The sequence below is a fragment of the Myotis yumanensis genome, unplaced genomic scaffold (assembly GCF_028538775.1).
Source record: "Myotis yumanensis isolate MYYU_CA2020_CCGP unplaced genomic scaffold, mMyoYum1.0.hap1 SCAF_16, whole genome shotgun sequence".
NCBI lineage: Eukaryota > Metazoa > Chordata > Mammalia > Chiroptera > Vespertilionidae > Myotis > Myotis yumanensis.
Genome location: NW_027223767.1, coordinates 35,809,976 through 35,837,318, shown reverse-complemented (window position 1 = coordinate 35,837,318; position 27,343 = coordinate 35,809,976). Strand labels below are relative to the sequence as shown.

Sequence of the window (27,343 nt, the reverse complement as noted above, 5' to 3'; positions counted from 1 at the left end):
CCTTCCTCTCTGTAAAAAATCAATAAAAATATATTTAAAAAAAAAAAAAAAAAATATTCTTCTATGAGCAGTGTCACCCTGGGCAACCGACTTAACCTCTTGGGAACTTCATCTGTAAACGTGGCTTCATTATCCACAGTACCTACCTCTTAGGATTATTGTGAAAGTTAAAATGAGTTCAGCATGCATAGCATTTAGAACTGTTCCTGGCACACAGGATGGGCTTGCTGTTATATAATTGTTTTAATGTAACATGTAAAGATAAGATTCCATGTTAGATCTTAAATGACAGATTGGGATTAGTTTTTATTGCCCCCTCTTGCTCCCCAATAATAATAAAATTGCTGTTCAGTTTGTGGTCACTAGGATTCTGAGGAATCTTTCCTTCACCACTGTTGCTAGCAATAATTGGAAATCAGGCACTGGAGGTTAGATTACAAAGGAGAGAGCTGAATTGGTACAGTCATAGCAGGATGCTTTTTGGGAATCTAAGCAAAAGCAGGTATTGTTAGGCCAGTTAAGTGGGAAAACCGGTGGTGTAGGCACTATGAGGGTAAGGCCGCCACAGACAGAACCACCAGAATATAAACCGGGGAAGGGCATGGTCTGGACCGGCTGCCCGCGTGCAGAAAGGCAGGAAAGGGTGGAAGGAGAGCATTTCTCTGGCTATTAAGTGATGAATGCCCAGGTGGTTTCCGCATTTCTGAAGTCGTAGCTACTGGATGAGAAAGGTGAGAGATAATACTTCCATCTAGTTAATTCTTTCTCTCATATGTTTTTATTGTTGTTCTATATCTAAGAATAATATCTAAATTCATCTTTAAGTTTACTCTGCTTTAAAGGCAATTTTTCTTCCAATGGTCAAGTTCAGTCTGAATTTGATCCTGGTTTTCTAGAAGATGATCCATCCTAAATAATCAGCACATCTGAAATTTCTTTGCAAAGGTCATTACAGTCAGGTATTGAGTAGAATAACCAACCTTTCTAAACTGCTTTGTATTCTCTATGGCAAGGCAATCCCTGGATGACTGATCCTAATAGCTTGTGCACTATGTCTTTTCTTATCAATCTTTGTTATGAAGATGATATTAGCTCATTGAATCTGAATGAAGTGCTTCTTTTTATTACCAGGCCCTGAGTATTCAGCCCAGTCACAATCCACAGGGGATCACATTCTAAAGTCTTTGTGTGTGAATACTTAAGCATAAAACTAATGTCAGCTCTGGACTCAGAGGGAACAGGTTATAATAAATCAAATCCCCTGCTGATACACAACACTAAATACACTCATGTGAATTTCAGGCGTTAATTCTGTAAGCCCTTTTTCATTAAATACTTAACATATATACACCAGCAGCATAAACAAACACCTTTTGGCAATGAACAGGTCCACAAACCACAAAGCTTAAATAAGGAAAACTAAAAATCAGAAAACAATAGGAGGCTGATATAAAAAGAGACAATATTAAATTAAACTTTTTAGAAAATATGTTTCATTTGTGGCTTCCAAACTGAAATTAAAAGGAAAAAAATTCACACAGCTGACAGGCACAGCAGGACTTCACGTGTTTATAACAGCTCCTAAGCAGCCACTGACAAAGATGAATGTGTACATGAAATATGAAATTCAATTCCAAATCACATGATGAATATGACTGATCCTTTATGTTGGAAAAACAACCAAAACTTGAAATTATTTTATGTTCTTCCAATTAGATAGATAAAATTGAAGATTTTATGTATATATAAAAGTCTACTGTCACATCTATTTCATACAACATAGATGAAGTTAGATGCATGAAAATATGATTGCTACTCTGGAATCTGTCCTCCAAGGAAATTTGAGTATAGGCAGAGAAATCTTGGTGACAACTGAACAAAATGATTTATACACCAAATAAATTACATTTCAGCAATTTTGTAGTTTTCAGCATACAAAGCCTAAACAAGCTTTGATAGATTTAAACCTGAGTATTTAGTTTTTCTGAGTTATTGTAATGGTACTGACTTTCACATTTGGGTTTCTAATTGTACAATGCAAGTTATAGAAATGAGATTGATTTGTCTGTGTTGACCCTATATTCTGAAAGCTTGCTAAATTCACATAAATCATAGGGTTTTTGTTGGTTAGTTTTCTGGGTAGATTCCTTGGGTTTTTCTACATTGACAATCACGTTATCTGTAAACAGAGTCAGTTTTATTTCTTCCTCATCAATCTCTATGCCTTTTATTTCTTTTCTTTTTTTGCCATACTGCACTGGCTAAGACTCCAGTATAATGTTGAATATGAGTGTTGAGAGTGGACATCTTACCTTGCTTCTAATCTTAGAAAGAAAGCATTCAGTCTCCATCATTAAGTATGATAGTCGCTGTAAAATTTTTATAGGTAACCTTTAACAGGTTAGGGAATTTCCCTTCTATTTCTAATTTTCCAAGAGATTTTATGAGTGGATGTTGTGTTTTGTCAAACGTGTGTGGGCTTTTTGTTGCTGCTGTTGTTATCTATTGGTATAATCATGTGGTTTTTCTCTTTAGACTGTTATTATGGTGGATTACACTGACTTACTTTCAAATATTGACCTAGCCTTGCATTCAAGGACTAACCCTCGACATGATCATGGTGTATTGTTTGTATATACTGCTGAATTCAACTTGCTAATGTTTTGTTGAGGATATCTGTATCAATGTTCACAGATATCAGTCTGTAGTTTCTCATTTTGTGCTGTCTCTAATTTTGGTATCAGAGTAATGCTGAACATGTATAGTAAGCTAAGAAATTCTCTTTCCTTCCATTCTCTGGAAGAGACTGTTAAGTTGGTGGCATTTCTTCTTTACATGTTTGGAGGGGCAGGAGGACAGAGAAATAAAAAAGGGCAAAGAGGCCGATTTGGCTCAGTGGGTTGAGTGTTGGCCTACAGACTGAAGGGTCCCGGGTTCAATTCTGGTCAGGGGCACGCATCTCGTAGCAGGCTCGATCCCTGCCCAGGTTGGAGCACATGCGGGAGGGCAACCAATCGGATGTGTCTTTCTCACATCAATGTTTCTCTCTTTCTGTCTCTCCCATCCCTTCCACTCTCTAAATATCAATGAAAAAAAAATCCTCAGGTGAGGATTTTTAAAAAAGGCAAAGAGGCTTTGCCCACAGTTCCACCAAACAAAGATGGTCCCCCTCCTTTAGAGTTTTGGCTCATGCAGGATTTTGCTGTGACCAAGGCCACTGCAGTGGAATTTTCTATTTCATTTTGCAACTAATCTTCTACCAACTGCTGATTTTTGGTGTAGTATCAAAGAAGAATTATCTGAAAAAGTTTTAAAATTTCCTTTTAAGTACATACCTATATGTTGGAAATTTTCTTTATATACGTTAATGAAAATGACATACTGAAATATATTTGCAAAACTGTGAAAAATGGCACTCTTCTCCAGAGATATTTTTGTTTTGGAAAATATAGTTATTTTCATTAAAATAGTATGTTAATAAATATTAGATTTATTATTATAATGTTAAAATAAATTAATTATTTTTAAATTCTCAGTTTTAAATGTCAATAGCTTGTATACAAACTATTCATAGATTTTTAAATATCACATAAACAAAAACTCTTTGTTTTTGCCTAAGGCTATTCACTGAAGTATCTCACAAGCAAGAGTGCTTACAACTTGCAAATAGTGTTGACGCACCAAGCAATATTATTTTCCTACATCTAAACACAAGGTATTGAAGGAGATACTAGAATGAATGCAATATTACAACCAAGAGGAAATGTCAGATTCACTGCTGTGACATTTTGAACTACTTTGAATCTGACTCTTGTTTACTCTTCCTGAATATGAAACAGTCAAGTTATCAATTATAGACCACAACACCTCTTATAATGAGAAAATGCCAGTTTGAATAGAAAATAAAAGTTCATAGATGTTTCCCTTTAACTCATAATTATTTGTTTTCTCTCTGAGAATCATAATTATCACAAATCAATTTTCCAGCTTTAAAAAACATGGTAATACCTGAGAATTTTTGTATTATTCTTAAAAGACATTTATAAGTAAAGTATACTAACGCTAATTTTCTTGCATTTGAGGTCTCTATGTTAATCATCTGAGCAGTCAAATAATTTAGAAGCTAGAACTGGCTAGCTTTTAAGAATCAAGAATCCTAAAATGAACCATCTCCCTCTCTTCTCCATCACCATCTCCCAACCCCAAAACAGAGAACTTCATACAACTGAACATTTAATTCTTTGGTCCCAAGAACATAATTTGGCTTTTCCCACATCTGCTTTATGTAATGGCAATCATTTCTCATTTTCCAGCAGTGAACCTTACTCCTGGCATAAAGATCTGAACAACACAGGACTGGAAGTCAGGAGTCTCGGCTCCACTTAATCAGTACCTGTTTAAGCTACTAACATCCTTCTAACATCTTAGTGCCTCAGTTTCCTTTAACAAAGAGGACTTAGATAAATTATCCTCAAGGCCTAGCCTAGTTCCAAAGCTCTAGTTTGTAAAGTCTTCAATAAATGAAAACTTCTGCCAATGAGTATTTTAACTTTTTATCATTAAAATATCCATACAGCCCAGCTCAGTGGTTGAGCATCGACCTATGAACCAGGAGGTCACGGTTTGCTTCCCAGTTAGGGCACATGAGGTTCGATCTTCAGTGTGGGGCATGCAGGAAGCAGCCAATCAATGATCCTCTTTCATCACTGATGTTTCTATCTCTCTCTTCCTCTCCCTCTCTGAAGTCAATAAAAATATATTTAAAAAATATATATCCAAACATAAATTATAACCAACTTTAACGATCATCAACAATTTGATGTATTTGTTAAAATAATTCAAGTGTTATGACATACACAAGCCTATTTATTTAAATTCAAAAAACTACAAAGCATGCTAATTGACTATAATAAAATGCATTCTGGACTTATAATTTTTAAATTTCAGATTTTTTTTTCCCACAGAGGGAAATTTCTCTGAAGTACACTGAAAGGGCCCCAAAACAAAAATTTTAGAGGAAGATCCCTGTTCTGCAAATATATATATTTCTGGCTGAGAATACCCTTTATATTTCCACCTACACTTCAGTCTTATGGGCCCCTAGGCTGTTTAAATATATAAGCTATACTTTTTTCTTCTTCTTCCTTATTTCTTGGCCATTTTTTGTTTCCTGTTATTTTGCCCAGTTCTCAATTTTCTCCTAAAGAGATTATTCTTTCTACATATAGATGCCAACCCTATTAATGATGGCAACCTGAGGGTCTAATTTAGAGTCACTGGGTCTTAAATAATTTCATTATTTATTGCTTAAAGGCTTATTGTACTCAGTTAGAGATCCTTACTCTGGGTACAACTCCATATACATTTGTGTGTCTATAGATATTCTTATGTTAAACTGTGAAATCGCATGATCATTATTTTCTAAGTCTACTGCTAATATCTTTTTCTAAATATCAAAATATGCTAAAATTTCAAAAGCCATTTAAGAAGGAAAAACTAAATGACTAAATTCACGTATAAATTTCTAGTGTTGAAGATGGTTGTCAGTTGAAGTAAGAATTAATAATTTTCTTATCACTGCCTTATAAGGTATATCTCTAATATCTGAGGTTAGCAAGCTTATTTCACATGCGTATGCATAAATAAATAACTGGGCGAAAGGTTAGCAACCTAATGAATTAGGGCTCTCTTTACCATTACACTATCAAAACTCATCTAAGGAAGAGCTAAATACTCTAGTGAAAATTCCAAGTCTCATTAACTATGGTGCCGAAAACTTTAATTAAAACAGAACACCTCATTTAAATGATTAGCTTTGACAATTTAAGCATGAGTATAGGTCTAATTTATTAATTTGTTGATCACTGTCTCTGTTATGTGAATTAGATGCCGTACGTTAGCCATGTCTCTGAGAAGACACTTCTGAGAAGACAGCAATATTTCCACCTGGTTATACCACCCAAGTCATGAGTTGTCACCATCCACTTAAAAAGTCCCAACAGGAAGAATATGTCATCAGCCAAGAATACAAACTTCACGCTACCTTTGTACAATACTTTGCTGCATAAAATGGAATTGGGAACGGGGGTGATTAACTAACAATACTGAAATAAAAACTATCAACTAATTTCAAAACTAGACTTGTTTGAAGGAAAAAAATGAAAATGAATAGATGGGTCAAAATTGTCTTTTGTTCAAAAACCAACTTACAGGTAAGAAATATTTCAAAGAAGATACATCACAGAGACATACATGTCATCTCTGATGAGATAAGTAAATGCTGAGTTAATGAAAACTGATCAAAATGAATGACTTACGAGCATTCCATTTTCAATCCAAGGCTGTCACAATAGCATTACTGCAACACCCAACCCTGCAGCTTCATAAACAAATCCTAGACTTTTAGCCCTGACTGGTGTGGTTCAGTTGGTTAAGCATTGTCCTGGGCATCTAAAGATTGCTAGTTTGATTCCCGGTTAGGGCATGAGCCCGGGGTTTCGGGCTCCACGCAGGGCAGGGGGTGTGTAGGAGGCAGCAGATCGCTGCTCTCTCACATCAGTGTTTCTCTCTCTGTCTCCCTCTCCCTTCCTCTCTCTAAAAATTACTTTTATAGTGACGCTTTAAAAAATAATTTTCTGTTTATATTAGTTATAAGCACTTTTAATCTATTTCATGCAAAGCATGTCTTAAATGGCAAAAGCTTTGCTCTGCACCAGTATCAGTATTACTGGTTCTATGTTAAGTGAAAGTTTTTAACGTGGTAAAATTATGCCCACTTTCGAAGAATGAGGATTTGTCTCTCAAGATAAAAAAAAAATTAGAAAATATAATGGGGGAAAAAAGGTCCCATTCATAACCAAAAATAAGGAAAAATCAATCTAAGACTAAATTTAACCAGAAATGAAGACACTCCGGAATTTCACAGAGGAATATTAAAAAATAAAAAATTTAAAAAATGGAGGGAGGGAGAGAAAGAGAGGCAAGGAGGGAAAAATTTAAAATAATGAAGATTGCACAAATACCTAAATGAGAGGTTTAAAATATTTATAAGGACACAAGTACCTCAATTTAAGCTATACATTTAATGTAATTTAAATTAAAACCCAAGAAAGTGTGTATGTGTGTGGTTTTTGGTGGGGGAAGAGGAAGAGTTCAAAAAGGTATTCTAAACTTCAAGCAGAAAAATCATAGGATGACCCTCCCCCGACTCCAAACACACATACAGAAAAAGGGAAAAAAAATACAGTAATAAGGGAGACTTTACACTATCAAATTAGAATATTACAAAACCTCAAAAGTTAAGACAGTGTAATACTGGTATAGAAACATATAGATAGATGAGGAGAAAAATATAAAGTCCAGAAACAGATCTCAGTACATACTGAAGAACTGCATCTTATTCAGAGATTAGATTATAAAGTTATCACACAAAGTGAAAATTCTCATACAGGCAAAAATTACCCAAGAAAAGTCCTGGATCATGTCAAAATCAGTAGAAACTGAACCATAGAAAGCTCAGAAGTCAAGAACTAACTTTTATTGTTTCTCTTTACATTTCATCTCCCTCACCTCCACAGTCTTTAGTCAAAATGCAAGGATGATATACAGTGCTGGTACAAAGAATTAAGTATTTGATGAGAGCTGCTATCCTATTTAGTGAGACCACAATCCTATATAATAAAAGGCTAATATGCAAATAGACCAAACGGTGGAACAACCAAACAACCGGTCACTATGACGTGCGCTGACCACCAGGGGGCGGTGGGCCTGGCCGCGGCGGGATGGTGGTGCAGGTGAGTGGGGGTGCCAGACCAAGGCAGGACCAGCCTCTGGTGGTTACTGAAAATTCTTTGCTCCCACGCGCCGTGGTCCCACCCGGCGCTCACACCTGCTGCCGGCGCCAGTCCCACTCACACACACTGCCAGTGCCTGCCCTGCTCGCACCTGCTGCTGGTGCCTGGCACTGGTCCTGATCACTCAGCGCCATCAGCAGGTGCAAGCAGTGGCTGTCGGCCCCAATAACCCCTGAGGGTTTCTCTACCTCTCCCTGCTCCTGAGGGGCGATCGAAGCAGCAGCCACCGCTCGCACTCACTGACCGCATTGGCCCCACTCACTCTCGCTGCTGGTCCCAATCACTCCGTGCCATCAGTGGGTGTGAGTGGGGCCAACACTGTCAATGCGTGGAAGCAGCAGTGGCGGGAGCGGGGCTGCCAGCAGACAGGGATCAGGGGCTGCAGCAGGAGAGGCCAGGCGGGGGCATGGAGGATGGGCCGAGACCCGCCCCTGTGCCTACCACAGCCTCGCAGCCCACAGTTCAAGGTGCATGAATTATGAATTTGTGCACTGGGCCCCTAGTAATATAATAAAGAGTATGGAATAGTCTGCAACATGGCCCAGGTAAGGATAGCACCTTTGCCCTTATCCATCATACCAGGAAAGAAGCAGCTGTGGGAGAGGCTGCAGGCACTACTACCAGACACATGCCCAGCCTCATGCAGGCAGCTGAAGGTCAGCGCTTTTGCTGTATTTGAGGAAGGTAATGAAAACCTACAGATCAAGCCTTAAGCATCTAAATGAGAATACTCTAAAAATTTTAAGTAGCAAAAATGTTGTTCAATAGGATCAAGATCCCATTTAGGGAGCCTTGACCTAGGGAAAGAAAGATTTCATGGGGTGATGTCACTGAGCACCACAATTAGGAAAAAAATTGTTTCAACTTTTCTCAACACCCAATGCCCCTCCATTAATCAACCACACCTTCATATATATGAATGCTTTTGAAAAGTGAAATATTATAGTAGCAGACTTTGTATAGTAAAATTGGGAATAATTTCTCTAACTTTCACATTTTCCATACTGACCATGTACTTCATTTGTTAAAAGAAACTTGCAATATTATAAAAAAGAAAAAACATAATATGAAAGACCACCTCCATTCAAGTTAAATGTTAAGCTAACATCTACATGCTTTCATTTTATGTAAGATTAATCTACCAAAGTTTCTAGCAAGAAAAGAACTCACAGTAGGGAGGAAAATATGACTTTTCTGTATTGTTAATGTTAAAGAAATTATTTGAAAAGGCTAGAAGAAACAGCAAGCATATAAACCATTCATTCTGTAAGATGATTCATGCAAAATCACTTTGTACAACATAACAGTTACAAAAGTTATCCTAATGCACTGAAAACATCAAAACCTGAAATATGGTAAAAATTATATTTTCCTTGTCAAGGAATTTTTCAGTGTTGCTAGTTAGTCATGATTTGTGAATCTCATTGCATCAAAATAAAGGTGACCAAATGTTTTTGGAAAAGTAATTTCACTCTAAAAACCCATGATAATTGAAGGAATTTACTCATACACTCACAGCTAAACAGTAATATCAAATGTTAAGAGCTCGGGGGTACAAAGGACTGAATTCCAAAACTAAGGAACATTTAAATAGGTCAATGATTAAAGTACATTATTCAGTATTTTTTGTAAAGTACAAAACGTGGTAAGACCTTATAAAAACTCTGGCACGTGTTTCCCTCACATATTATGAACTCATTGGCAGGTTAAGTCAAAACATCATCACAGGTGAAATTAGTAAAAATGGTGGAGTAAAGAACTCCAAAGTGCAGCCCTCCATAAAAGCAACAAAAAAAATGGCTCACTGTCACAATCAGCTTTCTTGGGATTCGGGAAACTAAAGCTTGCCAAAGCCAGGAGAGCACTTTATGAGGAAAAACCAGGACATTTCAGTAAGAACAGAGAGTTTTGTGGTATATTACCTTACCTTAGTCCCATCCCCCAGCTCTCCAACTTAGCAGTAGCCTTGAAGTAAGACTGCATTTCAGCCACCAGTACCAGAGGAGCAGAACGGGGCCTCATTCTCAAATAATTTTAATTATTTGTTTTGACCTGTCTGGTGGCTTTTAAAAACAAAACAAGTCCAAAAAAAGTACTTGCCCTATTTTGTCCAACTCAGCATTCAACCAGTGCTAAAGGGACCATATGGAAGACATTTACCAGCGAATATGTTCGTTGCTGCTGCCTGAGTTCATGGGTAATAATTGGACTGAACAGTAGCCTAACTGACAGCTTTGAGGAAAGGGCGGGGAGGGAGTAAGGGCTTTAGGGAATAAGGGCTTTGAACAGCTCTGACATATTCCTGGGAATCCACAAGACCACACACATGCTGAAAGACCCAAAGAGAGCTGGGTGGCCATACAAATATCAGAAAAAAACACGCCTCAAGACAAAAATTGTTATGTGAGAGAAAGGACATTTTAAAATGACTAGAGGCCAATGCATGGGTTCGTGCACCGGTGGGGTCCCTCGGCCTGGCCTGGCCTGGCTGCCGTAATTGGCCGAAACTGGCTCTCTGACATCCCCCAGGGGTCCTGGATTGCGAGAGGGCAGTTCTCGGGTGACGCACCCAGGAATCGGGCTCCCTCCTCTCTGGTTCTGGGTGCATCACCCGAGAACCGCAGCTGCCAAGTCACCACAGCTCGGCAGCTCCTGCATTGAGCGGCGTCTGCCCCTTGGTGGTCAGTGCACATCATAGCTACCAGGCGGAGCCTCTGTCCCCTAGTGATCATTGCGTGTCATAGCTACAGGTCGGACGGTTGAAGGGTCACTTAGGCTTTTATATATATAGATTTTAAAGAAAGTCAATCCATCAAGAATATCAAGCAATTATAAATATATGTAAACCTAAGACAGAGTCCCAAAATACATTAAGCATAAATTGATAGAACTGAAAGAAGTAGGAAATTCAACAATAATAGTTGACTTCAATACACTACTTTCAATAATGGATATAAAACCTAACAGAAGGTCCAAAGGAAACTGAAAATCTGAACAACATAAACCAAATAGATCTAACGTATCTACAGAACATTCCACCCAACAAGAGCAAAATATACATTCTTCTTCAGGGCACCTGAACATTCTCTAGGACAGACCATATGTTGGGCCACAAAACAGGTCTCAATAAATTTTAAAAGATTAAAGTTATGCAAATATGTTCTCCAAACAAAATTAGAAATAAATAACAGAAGGAAATTTGGAAAATTCACCCTGGATATACTTGCTTTTCTCTAATTTTGCCAAGTATGTACCCTAAACATTATAATAGAGGTTTTGGCCAAGGCAATTAGGCAAGAAAAAGAAATAAAATGCATCCAGATTGGAAAGAACAAAACTATATTTATAAGATGGCATTATCTACTATATAAAACAAACAAACAAACAACAACTAAGGTATCCACAAAAATATCTATTAGAGTTAATAGAGTTCAGTAAGTTTTTTACTCTATACCGTTTTGGAAGCTTTATAACCTGGAATTACTGAGATTTTTCATATCAGTGATACTCTTTGCAAATACCTAAGTAGTTTAAGATAAAAATTCAATTTACCTTAAAATGCTTAGTTTAACAGAATCAATTCTATGTTAAACATGGCTAATTCTGACATTAGGGAATCAGAGTATCATTTTGTGTCAACTGCCTCTGTCTAAGAAACCACCAGATGAGTCACAGGAGAAAGAGCACAGAACTTGGAATTGGCCACTGGCAGAGAAAGCCAACCTCTATGGAACGCTCTAATTAACAAATTTGTAATTAACAAGTGTAACCTAGGCAAAAAGATAAATCACTAAAAACCATTTCCCCAGATTAGACAGGCCTAAGCAAGCCTCAAGTCAGTCAGATGTTTCAAAACAACAAGGAAAGACTCTAAGGGACTTCATATTTCAACAATAATGGACATTCTAAAAAGTCTGAAATATCCCAGTAAGGGGTGGGAATTAAAATAAGCTCCAGGAAAAGACTAGCTTTAATAAACCATTAAATTCAGTAAGATCTGTCCACTATTATCAAATCAATAAATATTGATATTTTTCACAATCAACTAATCCTCCCAAAACCCATACCTCCATCCCCGCCGCCCCCCCCCCCCCCAAAAAAAAGAAAATGGAAAAGAAAGGTATTTACCTCTTCTAAGCTAGGGAGCGAAGAAGAAGATACTGTTCGAGATGACAATGAGTGAAATGGCTCTTGACCAATAGCGTGTTGATGATTCTGTATTTGTACAAAAGGGTTTTGTGGTGGCCTGTGAGGCAATGGAGGTAGGCCATAGGGAAAACCTGGCCCCACTAGGTGATTCTGTTGTAAGTTAGCAAAAGTCCATGCTCCATCAGATGCCAGGTATTTCAAGGGAGGAGGGGCAAGGTGTTCAGATGGCAACGAGAAAGGCGAGCTGAATATCTGGGGTGGTAGTCGCTGCGGAAATGCTGGGTTGTTGGCTACTTCAACGTCTCTGCTGTTGTCGTTAAAGTTAGAAAAATGGCTACTGTGGTCTGCACTGGAAGGGGGAGAGGGGACTGCTGGTGGGCTCCTAGTCTGAATTTGTCTATACTGCAAAAGTCTTGATTGAGGTGGTGGCATCTCAGCTAGTTCCCGTGCTTCACTTTGATCACGATTGGACAGTTCTCTGAGTAAGTCCTGAAACCTACATGAAGACGATGAAATGTGAGGAGGAGAAAACAAAAGAAAGGCTCCATCATGTTAAGGAGAGCTTAGTCAACTACGTGTGCAATTTCTACAAACAAAATTATAACACATAACTTGAACTAACATTAATTAATCTCAAATATAAGCATTAATACTCGACAGATGTGGAATTAAAGACACTAAATATGTTCAAGTACCTGATTTCTTTCTTCTCCCTTTGTATTAAAAACAACTGTCCTAGTCTCTACATGCCCTTGATAACTGACAGTGATAAAAGGTCACCATAATGGTGGGCCTTAATCAGAAGGGATTAGGAAACACTTTGGTGCATTCACATGACACTAGCCCTAAAAACAAATTTAGAGTCAGTAATGAAAACTCATAAATACCTGTAGTTAAAAGAAGGTAGAATTCTGTGCTACTAGGAAAAAGTTAATAACAAATTTATAATTTTTAACCACTGATTTACTTCTGTCTTCATTCATTCTTTATAAGTATTATTACTGAGTAAGAAGAAAAAATAAATTACTGAGTAGGACAGTATGTTTCTCTTTTAGAAGAGACCCCACATCACTTCTCGGCCTTTCGGCTAAGACCAAGTGCAGAAGAGACCACGAAGCACAGAGCCATGTTAGCTTAGAGTTTACAGCAGGCTGTCCATACCCAGATTTGCAGAGTTAAATTGATTCTCTATATTTCAGGGTCTATCAATAGAACTGTGCCCAGAAGGCCAGTATCCAATTTCTTTGGGACAATATTCCAACTTAAGGCTAAAAGGATAGCATTCAAGAATGAAAAGAGTAGGTGGGTCATGTTTGAGGCTGGTTTTAGTTGCTAAAATACCTTGACTCTGTTGTTTCTGCTTCACCTTCGGCACTGCTGGGAGGCTTCCAGTCTGCCCTCACTGGCGGCGGATGTAATCCAATGGGCGGCTGAGGAAGATGCTGGAGGTGAGGATGAGGCTGTTGATGGTGTGAGTATGGAATACTGCCCTGACTCAGGTAGGCGTGATGCTCATTCCACTGCTGTAACCGCACCTGCTGCTGTCGTAATGTGTCCAGGGCTACACTCCCATGCATACGATCTGCAAAAACATTTGCGAAAAGTTTAAGTTTTCATGCATTCAGGGTTTCCAGTAACTTTTTTCAAGAGTTTTTACAACCAGATTTTCTCCACAAAGAACTGGCTACAGTTTGGGCTTTGGAGAAAGCAAATGTTTTTTAAATTTGCCAGTAACCAGAGTTATATCATAATGATGATGATGATAATCACATAACCTGCCTTCGACTGGATGCTTAATGTTATGTAGCATTTGGAACTAGATTCTGATTATTACACTAAGTGATTGATTTTTGCTGGCATTATTTAAAGAAATGAATCAAACCTGATCCACATTAATTCTGCAAAGTACATGTCATTTTAAGTAAATAAGCTCTGAATTTGTCACATTCGGCAGTGACAGGGGAACTTACCTAAAGCCTCTCCTATCGGCAATCCTGGGGGGTTCTCATCAGTGAAGTTATTCAGATGTGAAGGAAGAAGGGGGCCAGGCTGTGCAATGGCTCGCAAGGGACTGTGGCTTTCTTGCAGCATGGGAGGGGGCGGCTCAGGGATCACAGCCTCTGCAGGAGGGGACTGTGGTCGATTAGAAACTGCATTATTAAAAAAAGCATTGTTGGGCCCTGCCTGGTAGGCAGGAGAAAGCTGAGGAGGTGGCTGTGGAGGCAGCTGATTCAAAGGATTCTGCTGCTGGACTACCTGATTTGGTTGGGGTGGCATTTGGTTTGCTTGTTCAGGCAAATTATTCTGCTGCTGGTTTAACAAGGCATGCTGCTGTGGAACTGGAAACGGTGCTCTTGGTAACTGGGGGAGGGGGTGAAAATGGCGACCAGGGATGGCATACTGTGCAGGGGGAGCAGGAAGGGGAAGGTTTATGTGTCTTGGGTTGAGATTATCTTTGCGATGAAATTTGGTATTGGGATAAACAACACCAGGACGTGATTCAGGACTTCTGTTCTGTGGATTTGATTCCAAATCAATCTAGGAAAAAATGAGAAGTCTTTTTTAACAGCGGAAAATCCAAGTCTGGTGGCTCTCCTCCTTTCCCACCCCTAGCACATCTTAAGGATATTATACATTCTTATCAGTAATAGCAGGAGTACAGGGTACCCAATCAATCACTTTCTGACAATAAAATTAGGGAATAAGTATTTTTTAAATTAGGAAAGGTGAAACAGATAAACAGCATATTAAATCTGAGTCATAAGAAGAGATATTGCCATTTTATTAACATATCCACTTTAATTCCTTCAAAAAACATTATTTTTAATTTCACACTTTCTTCCTTAGAAGATAACCATTTCTTTCTTTAGGATATAAATCATTAAAATGTGTTCTTTCCTTCTGGTTTTATTATTTTTATATCTCTTTCTTCAAACATACCTCTATTAATTTAAAAAACGTGAAGTGAACAAATAATTTATATATCACCTTTGTATAATCAGTTTGGTTATCAATTTTTGCCATTAGTTACTGACATTTATTTATTCTTTCAAGAAACAATTTTTGAGGGCTTTCCAAGGGCATTGTACCTGGTGCTGGAGATTAGACAGCAATAAGAGGATTCAGTCTGTGCCCACGAGAGCTTAGAGCAGCAGGGGTTGACCAGCTATGGCCCCCAGGCCATTTCCAGCCCAACAGGCTTTTGTAAGTTTTGCTGGAACACAGCTCATTCATTTACATGCTGGCTATGGCTGCTTTCTCACTATAGTGGCAGAGTTGAGCAGTTGCAACAGAAAACATGACCCACGAAGCCTGAAGATTTACTATCTGGTCTTTGGCAGAAAGAGTTTGCTAAGCCCTGGCTGAGAGTCCAGTAGAGGACACCAACACGTAAATATAAAATGAGAAGTGCTGTAATGGAAATGATGAGATCCTAGTGCCTGGAAAAATTAAAAGTGGCTTTACACAGGCTATGGCAATTCTACTGAATTTTGCATAAAGAACTGGAATTTTCCAGGGAGGAAGGGCATTCTCGGTAAAGGTAATAGCTTATACAAAGGTGGAGAGAGGATAAAAAGTAGGCACATTTGAAGAGCATGAGAAGTTTTGTGTACAGAGAGGTGGAACTTCACTTGTTTATGTGTTAGTTTTCCCCTTCTTGACAAATGAAGATGCAAGAGTTCAATTACACATGACCTCTTAAATGATTCAATACTGGGCATAAACATTTTTTCAATCCTGTAAATTGTGGCAAGTTCCAAAGGCTTATAAATAAACTAGGGAATGCAGCCATCCTGAAACATGAGTCTGACTGTAAGTGGTGGCAACGTGAAAAATGAAATATAAGGCAGAAAGAAGCAATTTTTGTTTTCCATCTCTGACAAAGCACTCAATGAGCTCCTTTGGTACATCAATGTCCTTACAAGTTTCAATGTTGAAATAGTCACTGAAGATTACTTGCCTCACCAAAGGCTCTCAAGTTAGAAATGGAACTGGCCACTCCCAAGAACACAGAACAACTAGCTTGTTCCTGAACTGAAGCTGAGGTACACCTAGTGAGCAAGCTATGGAACTGATGGTTTCAATGTGCCAGTCCAATCCCAAGTGCACTCTCATCTCTAATCACTAGCTCTAATGGACTGCCATTACATTGGGCCAATAAGTTCCTTAAGATTACTAGGTGTATACAAATTGTCTAGAAAATGAAATGAGCAGGATGACCACTCTGTCCCAGTGGGCCCAAGCTGCTGCGATACCTGCTTTTCAAATGTCTCAGAGCCTGATTAAGGTTCTTTATAAACAAACATTTTGCCCCATAAATTTTTTTATTTTAATTACTGACACTACATTCAGCTGGGATGTACTTTATCAAAGACTGTTGATATGCACACTTTGATTGCACGAGAGAGACCATGATTAGATGTCAAGGTTGTTTGTGGATAAGAGCTGTTCTAATTGCCTCCTTCACTTCTAACTTTGACATAGACAGGAAGCTAGTCCAGTGCCAGAGAAATTTAGATCAAGACATGCTACTTTATGATAGTACAAAGAGCTAGGAGAATAGACAACTGTAAGGTCTGAAGGAGTCTGGGTCTACAATTATCAGAATTAAACAATCACTTTCCTCTTAATAGTGAGTTCCTGACTCAAGGAGAACTAGGAAGTCCTCCCCCTCCCCACCCACCCCTTTGCAGGACAAAGCATCAGGGTAGGAAAGAAAATAAAACATGTCCATTGGGTTGCCTAGTCTCCTAACAGGGAAGGATCATAACGGAAATTTTAAAACAAGGACCTAAAAGACGCTTAGCTATCCTGGCTTCAGTTGCTCTGACAGCACCTAAAACTCTTATCCTGGATTTTGACTACCGCTATACTGTCCCAACATGCCCTGTTCTCTCCCTGCTCCTCTCCCAAATACACATGACTTCCACTTTCACTGCCACAGCCCTCTTTCTCTATTGGGAACTTCCCTGGCTGCCTCATTCCCACTACAGCCCCTCCAGGGGCACTGAGTCCTCCCAGCTGTTGAAACTGAGTGAGAGCTACTTATGAGACATAAATAACTGACTATAGAGAGCAGTTGCTCAAAGCAAGGCTGGGGTTGGAGATCCAGATTTGGAAGTCATTATCATGGAAATGGACTAGTGTACAGTAAGAAACCATAGTATGCAAGGAGAGGTGTGGGGCAGTGACAGAACCCTGAAAACCCTCAACTTAAGGATTAGGAAAAGATGGGAAGGAGGTGGACAAGAACTTATAAAAGAGACAGAAGGTCATGTTAGAAATAACTGTGAAAAGTAAAAATGTGTGTCACAGAAACCGAAAGAAAATAAGATGGTCAAAATGAAAGAAGTAGAAAATAGTGCCAAATACCAAAATAAGTCAAATAAGACTACAACTGAAGCATGTGCATAGCATTTGGTCCCTTAGAACCCAACAGTTTTGATGAAATGTTGAGGCCTGCTACTAGACTGTGCTAGTTAAGAAACATAAAAATAAAAATGAGGTAGGAAGGAGAAATTAGGTAGTAGCTATAAGAAGATGAAGATAAAGAAAGTGTCTTTTTAAAAAACAGTCTATCAATCAATTTACTTATGGGCTGAGGAGGAAGAACCTGTAGCTAGAAAGAATCCAAAGATAAATGAGAAGAGGAAACAAGGTCGGTGAGGTGACCAAGAGAGAGATTAATTTTAATGAGAACTTCTTCTGTAAGCCTGGTGATAAGGAAGCAAAGATGTTCAAGGATGTAGAAAAGTGCTAAGTTTAAGGTTTTAAGTTAACAAGGTGAAATCCTGATGACCGAAGTCTAAGGCAAAATCGTCTCCTGATCAAAAGGATAACAGAAGTTGGAAGATAATCAGGCATGAGAAGAGCTGCTGAGAAAATCGGGCAAAAGAAGCTGGGTACATGTAAAAGAAATGTGGGAGAGCACCTCGGGTTCCCTGAGGTTAGACAACATAAATGTGTGATGGCACTAATTCAGTCAATAATTTGGTTTTCCCTAACTAGCTCACAAGCACAGAAGCAGATAAAATAGATGAACAAATGGATAAAGAGTTAAGGATTTATACAGTGGGTCTGAGGCGAGAACAAGGTGAGTGACTTGAGAAAGTTAAGTCTTCCTCTGAGGAAGTTAATTTTTCCTTCTTCACTATACAGCTTCTCATATTCTGAGAATTATTTTTTTAAGACAATTTTTAATGACACATCTATTAGCCGTGTCTTCGCTGACTACTTTATCATGGAAAGTCTCTAAGTTCAAGTCTATCACCAATATAACAATTTGAGAAAAGTATACTGATAAATTAATAATGTAGCCAAAAAAAAAAAAGATGGAAGGAGAGAGGGTAACATCACCCACCAGACCACTGTGAAACAATAACATTAAAAATACACATAAAAAGGTAAATTTTTTATAAAACATTAAGATTCCAAGATGACCAATCAGACTAACTCCATTAGAACAATGCAGTCACTAAATGTAAGCAGCATACCTGTTTTGATTCTGTAAGCTTTTTCTCTGGTGTTCGAATCTTATTAATTTCAGGTCCAGGATTATTTGTATCACTTTTACCTAAGAAGATATTTTAAAATTTTTATAAATAGTCTCCAGTAAGGATGTTATATTTCCAATGACTACCCAATATTAGACAAAAGAAAATACTTTAAACATTTTTCAGCCATTATTATCAATTTGTATTACTGCTTGAGTTTTGTTCTTAAATTTTCAGAGGCAGTTTCTCTGCAAGAAAGAAAATTTGTAAATATAGCAAACCACATTGACAAGGCAAAAGCTTTATAAAAGGACAATCTTAAAACATCAAATAATTCCAAAGATAACAGCCCAATCTCCAGGTATTTACAGCCTAATTTTTCTTAAACTAGACAAAGAAAAAAACCTGGCATTCTTGCTTATTTATAAAGGTGCAAAAATTTGATCATTTATAAATGCAATTAAGCAAAATCCAAATAACGTGTCAATCTAATTTAGTAAAGGAATCTAAACTGAGTAAAGATATTCTGAAATGTACGCATGCTGTTTAAAAGTAATAGATATTGAACTAAATATAAGTGAAGGAAGCAAAATTAAGGTTAAAAATATCACAATTATAACAGACAATGCCATTTCATGCATGTGAAAGGCTTTTACTATATAAGAATTAACTGATGGAAATTTTCAATTCCTGAAAGAATCCTTGATTTGGGTTCTTGTTCAAAAACATAGGGCCAAAACTTTAAAATGAATTACTACTAACCTTCAAGAAATAAGAACTACAATGTCTGAGATGAAACACACACTGGATGAAATTAGCAGCAGATTAGACAATGCAGAAGAAAAGATTAGGGAGGCTGAAGGCAAAATATGCAAAATAAAATACAAAAAGAAAATTGATTTTTTTTTTAAATGAAAAAGCACCTGTGAAGTGTGGGAAACTTTAAGCAGACTAATATACGGGTAGTTGGAATTCCTGAAGAAGAGAGAAGGTTAAGACAGAAAAAAAAATCTAAAGAAATAAAGAGTTAAAGCTTTCCAAACTTGATGAAAAATGTAAACTATCCAAGAAGCCCAGCAAACCCCAAACACAAGAAGCACGACGAAAACTATACCAAAAAGTGTTATAATCGAATTACTAAAACCAGTATAAAAGAAACTCTTAAAAGCAGGCAGGGGGAAAAAGACACATTTCATACAGAAAGCAAACATTAGGGTGATTTCAGATTTCTCGGAAAAACTTCACCACCAGCAGACCTGCACTACAAGGAATGTTAAAAGAACTTCGGGCAGAAGGAAAATTGTATCAGATGAAAACATGGATATAGAGAAAAAAAATAAAGATTACCAGAAATGCTAACTACATGGGTAATATAAAGTATTATTTTTCTTATTAAAAACTCTTTAAAAGTACACGGATATTTTAAGAAAAGTAACAATGCTTGGAGCTTATAACATATGTAAAAGTAAAATGCATTATAACAATATGATAAAGTCAAGAAGAGAAAAAAATGAAATGTTGTAAGGTTCTTTTACTGTACATGAAGTGGTAAATATAAATTGTAAACTAGACTGTGGTAAGTTTAAGATGTATACTATAAACCTAAAGAAAATACTAAAATAATAGTTATAGCTAATAAGCCAATGAAGGAGATAAAAGGGAATCATAAAAATATTCAAGCAATCCAAAAGAAGGCAGAGTAAAAGAAAAAAGGAAACAAAAAAACAGTTTGGACAAATTAAAAAAACCGATAGAGCAAGATGATAAAAATCAAGCCTAACTATATTAATAATCACCGTAAGTATAAGTGGTCTAAACAATCCAATTAAAAGAAAGAGATTATCATATTGGATTTTTTTAAAAATCAAGAGCCAACTATATCCTTTCTAAAAGAAATGCATTTGAAATATAAATACACTAATAGATTAAAGGGTCAATAAGTGATATACCGTAATAACAATAGTTAAAACAATTATTGATATTAAGCAAAGTAGATCTCAGAGCAAAGAATATTACCAGGGATAAAGAAGATCATTCTATAATGGTAAATTAGTTAATTAATTAAAAGCACAGTATTTTAAATGTACCTAACAACAGAATTTCAAAATTCATCAAGCAAAATTTAAAGAAAAATAGACAAATACTAATTATATTTGAAGATTTCTATTTTTATTTTAAATACATATATATATGTATGTATATGTATTTACATATATTTTAATATAGACTGCTTCACAAATTTGCGTGTCATCCTTGTGCAGGGGCCATGCTAATCTTCTCTGTATTGTTCCAATTATAGTATATGTGCTGCTGAAGCAAGCACTTAAAGATATCTTTTTTACTGATTTCAGAAAGGAAGAGAGAGGGAGAGATAGAAACATCAATGATGAAAGAGAATCACTGATAGGCTGCCTCCTGCACGCCCCCTACTGGGGATCAAGCCCACAACCCACGTATGTACCCTTGACCAGAATCGAACCTGGGACCCTTCAGTCCACAAGTCGAAGCTCTATCCACTGAGCCAAACCGGCTAGGGCATATTTGAAGATTTCAATATTCCTCTCTCAATATTTTTTTTTATTAAGTAGGTAGAAAATCAGCAAGGCTATAGCAGGCTTAAGCAATCCTATCAACCAATTTGACCTAATTAACATTTATAGAGCACTCCTTTCTTCTCAAGTGCACAGGGAAAATTTACAAAGATAGACCACACAGTGGGTCATAAAACAAAACTCAGTAAATTCAAAAGAATTCGATTCATATAAAATTTGTTCTCTTACCACAATGAAATTAAAGTAGAAGTCAATAATAGAAAAATTCTTAGAAAATCTCCAATGATTAAAAAATAAAACTCGCCTTCCTAAATAATCCATGGATCTAATTTGAAGAGAAATTATAAAGTGTACAGAATAAAATGAAATAAAATTATAACACTGTACTACTGAGGAGAAAAATTATAACACTAATTACCTGTATTAATCTTTCACCTTAAAAATATATATGCAAGAGCTGTATACTAAAAACTTTTTTAAAAAATGAAAAAGATTAAAGATCTTGAGAGAGACATGTCCTCTTCATATATCAGAATACTCAATATTGTTTAGATGTCAATTCCCCCCATATTGTCCTACAGATTCAACACAATCCCAATCAAAATCCCAGCAGGCTTTTCTGTTCTGAAACTCATGAGCTGATTCTAAAATGCATGTGGAAAAGCAAAGGACCTGGAATAGACAATTTTGAAAAAGAACAAAACTGGAAGATTTATACTACTTGATTTTAAGGCTTATAAAGCTATAGTAATCAAGACAGTGTATTTGGAATAAACACAAACATATGCATCAATAGAACAGAACAGACTTCACATATGTAGTCAACTGATTTCCAAAAGAGGCACCAAGTTAGTTTAATGGAAGGACAGTGTTTTCAAATGGTGCTGAAATCACTGAATATATTTACTAGTATATGCAAAAACAAAACAAAACCACTTCAATTCTTACCTCACACCATATACAAAAATTAACTCAAAATGAACCTACTGTAACAGCTAAAACTATGAAACTTATAGAAAAAAATAGATGATCTTTGTGATCTTGAATAAGGCAAAAAATTTTAGACTATTATGAAAATGAAAAGGCAAGCCATATCCTGGAAGAAAATATTTCAAAACATATGTTTAATTCAAGATTTGTATCCAGAATGTATAAAGAATTCTCATGATATAATAAGACAAACCAATAAAAATGCGGGCAAAAATTAAGAATACATGCTTCATTAAAGATATACAGATATCAAATAAGCCCAATAAAAAAATATTCAACATCATTAATTGTCAGGAACATGCAAATTAATACCACAATCAGATACTATCAGATAACCACTAGCAAGGGTAAAGTTAAAAAGACTGACAATATCAAGTGCTGACTAGAAATCTCATACATTACTAGTAGAAATGAAAAATGGTCCAGTCACATTTGAAAATAGTATGGCAACTTCTTATAACATTTCACTCCTGAATGTTCATACAAGAGAAATGAAAATACATGTTCACACATATGTTCATAGCAGCCTAGGAACCAAAAATTAGAAATAACTAGGGTGTCCATCAATTGACAAACAGATAAAAATACTGTAATGCATCCATGTAGTGGAATATTAATCAACAGTAAAAATGAACAAACAATTGACACAGGTAACATGAATGAATCTCAAATGCATTAAGCTAAGTCAGTGGTCAGCAAACTGCGGCTCGAGAGCCACATGCGGCTCTTTGACCCCTTGAGTACGACTCTTCCACCAAATACCAACTTCTGCGCATGGGCCACAAAGTTTCAATCGCACTGTACATGTGCGCCTGCACGTGGTATTTTGTGGAAGAGCCACACTCAAGGGGCCAAAGACCCGCATGTGGCTCGCCAGCTGCAGTTTGCCGACCACTGAGCTAAGTAAACAAAGCCAAACACAAAAAAATTACTTCCCCTATGACTCTATTTATGATATACTAAAGTAGAGACAAAAGTCAGATTAGCGGTTGCCCAGGGCTGGGAACTGGAGGAGACTTACTGCAAAGGGATATGAAGGAACTTTTTGAGGTCATGTGAATATCCTGTATCCTGATTAACAACTCTGTATATTTTGTTAGAACACATCAACATTTTAAGAGTGAATTTTACTGTATATAAATTATACCTCAATAAACCTGATGTTAAAAAATAGAGTAGGCCCTGGCCGGTGTGGCTGTTAGTTGGAGCATCGTCCTGTGCATGGAAAAGGGTTTGATTTCTGGTCAGGGCACATACTCAGGTTTCTGGTTCGATCCCCAGCTGGAAGGTATATGGGAGGCAATTGATCAATGTTTCTCTCTCACACTGATGTCTCTCTCTCTCCCTTCCTCTCTCTTAAATCAATTAAATAAATGTCCTCAGGTGAGGATTAAAAAAACAACAAACCACCAACATATATATATGGTGGCTAATTTTCCTTTATTTACAATTCTAGGAGACAAGAGACTATGACTTGCATAAGAAACAACTAGTTTAAATCAACTATTGCCACAGTAGTGTTAATATTTAGTATACAACAAAAATCTCTTGGACTAACAAATAAGGGTTTTCTGTCTCAATATTAAATGACTACCATTTGAAATACTTTCAATATTAAAATTTAATATTTTTTCAGGAAATTGGTAATGCCAATCATAGCTGTAGGTTACACACAAATTTTATATCTGCGTATCTTCGAGAGAGAATCCACAGTTTTTATGTCAGATTTTTCTCAAAGAGGTCTATGACCTATAAACAAGTTAACAATCATACTGTTAAAGGAGCTTTCTATGTTGATACAGGTTGGCATATCATCAGTTTAGGAACATGAGACCAGCAAAGCAACTCACCATTTCGATGTTGCTCATGCTGATCCTTCTCCTGATGTGGGTTCTGTGGCTGCCCTATGCTGACAGGGGGATGATGCCCAAGGCCATAAGGTAGAGGAGACCCCCGTCCATGCGTCTGTAAGAGGTTCATATTGTAGGCCATTGCTGCCTGATGTGTAATGATTCGAGGATCAACTGCAAACCTACCCTGGTATCCTGTCCATGGTACCTAGGTTATTACAAAAAACAAAATAACTTCATTATATACACTTTGGAAGGCAAGCTGCTATAGGAAAAAGCAAACTCACACAGAGAGGTGTTAATTTTATCAAAATGAATAACTACAGTCAATGCTAATGCTAACAATTGACAGAATTACTGCTACACCTCAACTAGCCTGAAATGGATCCCTGAATCTTTAGTGTGTAAGGGAAAATTTATCACTTAACAGGTTAGAAAGAAACTGAGAACTTAAAATTGTAATAATTTTTTGAAGCATTAAATCATCTTATAATCTTGAATCATTTCCCCTCAATCTGAATGTATACATGTCACAGATTATCCTGAAAATTATCTTTTAAAGTCCTAAGTGAATTGTTACAGTGTTTAATAGACTGAATAAGAGAACAGGGGGAAAAATTAAGAAAAAATTTAGTCTAAGGAGTCTCAACTCAAAAAATAGGTACTCCAACTTAGTATAAATAACCCAATCATTTAATGTTCGTGTATGATATAGGCAAAATTTTAAAAGGTCATTAATTTAATCAATGCTTTTGATTAGTTCAACTCTTCCTTTAAATACAGAAACAGAAAATTTCTTTAGGTGTGTGTGTATATATATATATAATCCCTGTATATTAACATAAAAGGGATAAATACAAATGACATCTGAGCTACCTCCCTATTATTTTATTATAACTGCTAAATGCAGACTCTGAGAAATCTTATATAATAAAAGCCTCTTTGACCTAGTAAAATGAAATATAAATCCTAAGGGACTTACTATTTAAAGCAGATGATGTATAATGTTGCCAGGCTGTCTGGGAAGAAATAACTCAGCTAAAATTGAAATCTGTGGGGAGTGGGCATGAATTGCGTATTTCTTACTGACAGTTCTTCTCATTGGCTGCTGTGATTGTGAACTATCATGATCAATATGGCTAGAAATGTTTGCAGCTTGACATTTTTCCACTTTGGGGGTGTGGGCAGGGGTGCCAAAGATCCTTGGCAATGATCACCTTTGCCTGAAATTACAGCACTTTCCTTAAATGAAAGAAAGGTTTTCTAGGCTAAAATTCCTGAATTTGGCCGAAACCGGTTTGGCTCAGTGGATAGAGCGTCAGCCTGCGGACTGAAGGGTCCCGGGTTCGATTCCGGTCAAGGGCATGTACCTGGGTTGCGGGCATATCCCCAGTGGGAGATGTGCAGGGGGCAGCTGATCGATGTTTCTCTCTCATCGATGTTTCTAACTCTCTATCTCTCTCCCTTCCTCTCTGTGAAAAATCAATGAAAATATATTTAAAAAAAAAAAAAAATTCCTGAATTTGGAAATATTAGTATATCAGCAAATTAACAAAATTATTAAAATATTCAGTATGTTAAAAGAAATAAAAATGGGGTTTTACACAAGATGGAAGCTCTCTAAAGATTACAGTCTTAGGAAGGAATTAATAATGTTTTTAAGTACTAATAAGATTTCATAAGGTGTGGAATTTCTCTGATAAATTTAGATTCAAGGGAGTTAGACTAATCTAACCTTCTTTGCCTCCTCCAAAGAACTGTATTTCTTAGGGAGAGTTAGTGAATTATCTATATATATAAAAGCCTAAGTGACCATAATGATCGAACGACCAGAATGACCAGTCGCTATGACATGCACTGACCACCAGGGGGCAGATGCTCAACGCAGGAGCTGCCCCATGGTAGTCAGTGCACTCCCACAGCCACCCTCCCCTGGCTGGCCAACCTCCCGTGGTCTCTCCCCCACGCCCCGGGCTGGGACGCGGAACTGGGAGTGGGCGGTGGTAGATGCGGCCCCTTTCCCAGGGGGGCCGAGGGCCAGCTCCCTCCTCAGGGCCGGTGGCCAACCTCCCATGCCCCATCCTTCCCCCAAATCGGCCTGCCGCCCACCTGCCTCGGTGTCAGCACAGTGGCAAGGGAAGGGGGGAGGGGGGGAATGGGGAACCACATGTTGGCGGTGTCAGTGGCAGGCGTCTGTTCCTTCCGTGCCCAAACCAGTGACCATCACCTCCTCTCCTGACCCTGCCGGGGCCTTGGGGCCCTGATCACCCCAGCCCTGATCGCAGGCCAGGCTTAGGGACCCCACCCATGCACAAATTTCGTGCACCAGGCTTCTAGTACAAGAATAAAATGCAAAAGATCCAAGAAAAACATCACTTTACAAAACAAGAGACCAATTTACTAGCTCTGTTAACTTTTGGCTCAATTTCCCAGTAAAAATATTTTAAAAGAATACAAAGGCTTCTCAATCAAAATACCCAATTTACAGATTTCTTCATAGCCACTGATAATCTAGTAAGCAAAAATTCACATTTCTTTGGTCATTTCAAAATTAGAAGGTTAAAGATAATAACTGCTTTAAAAGAAACTTACAGGCATTGAAAAGTTTTTATAAAAAGAAGTTGGTAGGACACTATATGGGACAGTCACTACTTTAGTGAAGCCTATTTTATTTTATTCAATAGAAAGTATCTCAAACATCCACTTACAGGTAAAGGCACCGACATAACTACATTCCCTCCATAGACAGCAGGTACATAAAGAATACTTGTCCCAGTGTGAGGATCTATTCTCTGCACAGGGCTTGGAGATTTTCCCAAATTTGGATGAGGTCCAAGAGGGGGTGGAGGAGTATATGCTCTAATAGGATTGCCAATAAGAACGGAAGGATTGGGTTGAACTGAAAAAAAAAAATAGAGAAAGGGTATACTCACTAGCTGTACATATTCACCTAGACAAAAATAATTCAAATCATCCAACAGCAAAATATATTTCCCAAGTTTGCCACGAGATATCTTATAATCAAAGAATTATTAGTGTGGAAGAGTAAAGCATATTAAAAAAACATAACCATTTTAAAATGTTCCCTAAAATTAGCTTGAGATATGCAAAGTATTTCTTTTATAAACTAGCATATTTTTAAATATCTTCTGAGGCTGGAGATGTGTCCTTCAAGAGAGAAAACCATGCGCACACCTACACTCTCAGTAAACATTCTTCCAAGACTAGGAAAATATATACAAGCCTTCAGAATAAAGTTTTGACTTGCAATTGTAATAAAGCCACATACAAAATGAAGGATAAACAATTATTATTTTAAAAGCATAATTCTGCAACATTTTAAATAACTGATATAAACTTTATCTTGAATTTTGTATGACCCAACATTTGTAGGATATAAATATGTTCCAAAAACTTAGGTTACATAGAAGGCTTAAATGTTTTTCCTGTTTCTG

At 37.2% G+C, this 27,343-nt stretch overlaps 1 protein-coding gene and 1 non-coding gene across 7 annotated transcripts in view; both read right to left on the bottom strand.

The window, feature by feature from the left end:
• Positions 1-27,343, bottom strand: part of HELZ (helicase with zinc finger) — a 134,991-nt gene that overhangs the window by 11,476 nt on the left and 96,172 nt on the right. For 5 of the 6 annotated variants that reach the window (XM_070394936.1, XM_070394932.1, XM_070394937.1 and 2 more), the window contains 6 exons: positions 26,597-26,787; positions 23,889-24,096; positions 18,497-18,576; positions 13,973-14,540; positions 13,344-13,584; positions 11,982-12,498 (listed from right to left, as the gene is read on the bottom strand). In XM_070394936.1, the coding sequence (XP_070251037.1) occupies positions 11,982-12,498; positions 13,344-13,584; positions 13,973-14,540; positions 18,497-18,576; positions 23,889-24,096; positions 26,597-26,787 (1,805 nt within the window). The remainder of the gene's footprint in view (positions 1-11,981; positions 12,499-13,343; positions 13,585-13,972; positions 14,541-18,496; positions 18,577-23,888; positions 24,097-26,596; positions 26,788-27,343) is intronic. The other variant, XM_070394938.1, reaches the window with a different exon arrangement.
• On the bottom strand, positions 20,713-20,819 carry LOC138995303 (U6 spliceosomal RNA). Its single transcript, XR_011468612.1, has one exon. It is a non-coding gene; the product is annotated as a U6 spliceosomal RNA (small nuclear RNA).